A 3,403-nucleotide genomic window follows, 5' to 3' on the forward strand; every position below is an offset into this window, starting at 1 on the left:
AGTGAAGATGAAGATGTTCCTCCCGCTGTGACTGAGTATTTCAAGCTCTCTTTACTTCATTATTTATTTATACTTCATTCCTGCATTAATGTTTTCTACTCATTGATATTATCTATTAATTTAGATGTTTTTAAGGCATTCCTATGTATTTATTTCCATTTTTTTTTGCTGTTTTTATGCAATTTTTTATGCTGTAATAAATTAAAAACATTATTTGTATAAAACCTTTAATTCTCTCAAAGCTCAAATGACTTTACAATTAAACACAATCAGAGAACACAAGACCTGTTTGAGTATCTCCATGGTGATGAGATGTAAAGGCTGAATACAGTCAAAGGTTATGACACTCCATCGTGTCACTGGGCTGTGGTTGTGGGGATGTCACTGCACATCCTTTCTACCAAGGATGCCCATTCCCCTGGCCCCTACTGGCCATTAGCCACTACTGCTAGCGACCCCCTCAACTTACAGAGAACGCTGTTTTAGTTGAACCAGTGTTTTGGTCCAGAGACCTCCATTAGGTTAGAAAAGAAGCACATAAAGGACTATTGACCGAAACTGTTATAATTATATTGCATATTCTGAACTTTTCTGCATGAGTCAGTCAGTCAGACAGGCAAACACATGATCTATTCTTCCTGTAACCCTTCTCCTCTCAGTGTGAGGTGCTAATAAAAGCATGATAACGGGACATTCTCTGTGTGTGTGTGTTAGAATTGGTTCCTTCCTCTTTCCCAGGGAGATAGAGAGTGTTGAGTCAGCAGGAAGGAAGCCAGGTTTATTCTGATCTTGACCACAAACGGTTGTGGTACCAATTGGAATGGTCACCATTAGATTTCCAATAATAGCACATGACATGACAAAAAAATCACAAGATGTGAAATGAGTGAATTTTTTTTGTCTCTCCTATGGCCCGCGGCCTAAGAAGGCTAATGATTGGTTCATTAGTGTAATCATGTGCATAAGTGGAGGCTGCAAACGCCGTAGCTCTCCGCGATCAGGGTCGGCCACCCCCTGTGTTAGACTGATCTGGCAGCGTAAAACACAATGCTGCACAAAGATCAAGGTTGTGACTCACCATGTGTCACTGAGGTGGGTTCGCCATGATGTCACCACCCGAACCCCCCCCTAAAGTCAACTGACAAAGGAAAAAGTAGGAGCACTCAATATTGGAAACCAAAAAAAAAATCACCAAATGTTCGACATATTATTTTTTCCCGACAAGCTGATGTGTTTCATTAGTAAAGCCTTAATCAGAGGACATGTAGCTCAGACAATAGGCTAAACCCTCTGTCTGCTTTCTGATCTTCTGTAAGGCATTCTGGGAAAGACCCATGTCTAATTTGTCTGGTCCGATAACACTGATGAAAGTGTTTCCTGTTGGTAAACGACCTGCGGTGATGCAGCAGAAACCCCCGTAGTCTGTCATTCACAAAATAAATAGATGAGAGCGGAGTAATGACTGAACCGGAGGTGACACTTCTGCTTTTCAGGCCTTAAGTACGCTCAACCCTGGTGAAGACGGACACAACAGACTTGACCCTGAGCTGAGCAGCCTGCAGAGAAGAGAGAGAGTTGATTTATCTATTTATTGAACTTTTATTGTACCATTTGAGTCTCTGACATTTAGGGTAAAAATGGTGACCTGTGGAACTCTGGTGAAGATCTGGACATTAGCCGTCGTCATAGCAGCACTGGGCTGGACTGGGACAGGTAAGGGGAAGAAAGTGCGTGTTAGGGAATTACAGCTGGGATGTAACAGGGTACATGGTTTTTGAAGTGATTGCCAGGTCAAGAGGATTCGTTTGAACATATGTAAACTCTTCTCCCTCCTCAGTAGATGGAGAGAAGCTGGTGTCGTGCTGTAAGACAGTGTCTAGGACAGAGGTGACCGATCCCATCACAGGCTACTGGATTCAGAACTATAATGCTCCTTGTGTACGGGCCGTCATGTAAGGAACTTTTAGTCTTTATTTCATTTAGGTTTATCCAGTCTCATATGTTGTCACAAAGTGCTTTACAGTATGTAGTGGCCATGTTGTGTCAAACCCCCCAGACATGTTGTGTGAAACCTATTCAGTTTCAGTGTTAACACTGTTTTTCTCCTACAGCTTTGAGACGGAGAAGGGTCTGTTCTGTAGTTACCATAAACAACCCTGGGTACGCAGCAAGATTCAGCAGTTTGAGTAAGTTAAAAATCACACATACACACACATACACACACATAAACACACATACACACACACACATAAACACACATAAACACACACATACACACACATACACACACATACACACACATACACACACATACACACACATACACACACAGGAAAGAACAAAAGAGAAAATGAAACTGATTGTAATTTGTTCCTTTCTAGAATGGCCCGTCTGAGCTCAACATTTCTCTCGCTCTCCTCTCCAACCTCTCTCACCTCCACCTCCACCCCTACCACGACCTCCTTAACCTCCTCTCCTCCCTCCATCAACTCCTCTCCACCCTCTCTCACTTCCACCAGTACCTCCTTAACCTCCTCTCCTCCCTCTCTCACCTCCACCCCTACCTTCTTACCCTCCTCTCCTCTTTCTGTTTTCTCCTCTCTTTTCCCTCTTTCCTCCTCTTCTCCAGCCGTACCTTCCTCTCCTCCCTCTCTTTCCTCCTCTCCTTCCTATCTCCTCTCCTCTCTTTTCCCTGCCTCTTCCTCTCCTCCCTCTATCTCTTCCTCTCCTCCCTCTTTCTCCTCCCCCCGTCATCGGGAATCGACCAAGAATGCCTCAACTCAACAGTCAACATCCAACCAATAGAATCTTTGCCAATGGCTGAAGCTCCGCTGATGTTCAAAACTTCCAATATGCATATTACATATTCATATTGAATATCTTATTCATATTGATGTTTTTCATAGTCTGATTATCTAGTTATACTTGAACTCAGTTGCCATAATCATGTTCAATGGGTTGTTAGAGTTTTTATGAATTATATTTAAGACCAGTATTGTATGTGTTAATTTTTTTATTTATTCAAGTACTTATGGGGGCTTGTAGAACATTTTTGATGTTTAGATGAATAGGTTTATATTTGGCTGTTTGTAATTCATCATGTCAATGAGTTATCAATGTTAATTAATAAATGTATTTATTAAGTACTTATACATTTACTTTGTTTATTTTCTATCAATCAACGTTATTTAGAATTTGCAATATGCAGACATCGCTCCACCAAATCCTGGTTTCTAAAATTTCAGTTTAAATGACAGAACAAGCAATGTATAGTGTAGAGAATCATTGTACCATCTAAACCGCTGTGAAATATAATTTCAATAACAGAATATTGTATTTTCAGCTGTTTGAATCTGGTGTACAAAACCAAAAGTAAAAAACTAAAAAAACTAAAAAACTAAAC

At 40.8% G+C, this 3,403-nt stretch overlaps 1 protein-coding gene across 2 annotated transcripts; it reads left to right on the forward strand.

Moving 5' to 3' along the window:
* Positions 1–1,509: 1,509 nt before the first annotated feature.
* Positions 1,510–3,150, forward strand: LOC139531583 (uncharacterized). 2 transcript variants are annotated; one of them, XM_071328165.1, is made up of 4 exons: positions 1,510–1,713; positions 1,841–1,952; positions 2,112–2,186; positions 2,382–3,150. In XM_071328165.1, the coding sequence occupies exons 1-4, from the start codon at positions 1,638–1,640 to the stop codon at positions 2,803–2,805; spliced, it is 687 nt and encodes a 228-aa protein (XP_071184266.1). In that variant the 5' UTR covers positions 1,510–1,637; the 3' UTR covers positions 2,806–3,150. The 2 variants fall into 2 exon arrangements, with proteins under 2 accessions (XP_071184266.1, XP_071184265.1); XM_071328164.1 differs by having other exon boundaries at positions 1,511–1,713; positions 1,838–1,952.
* The last annotated feature ends 253 nt before the right edge of the window (positions 3,151–3,403 follow it).

The sequence above is a fragment of the Salvelinus alpinus genome, chromosome 10 (genome assembly GCF_045679555.1).
Source record: "Salvelinus alpinus chromosome 10, SLU_Salpinus.1, whole genome shotgun sequence".
Taxonomy (NCBI): domain Eukaryota; kingdom Metazoa; phylum Chordata; class Actinopteri; order Salmoniformes; family Salmonidae; genus Salvelinus; species Salvelinus alpinus.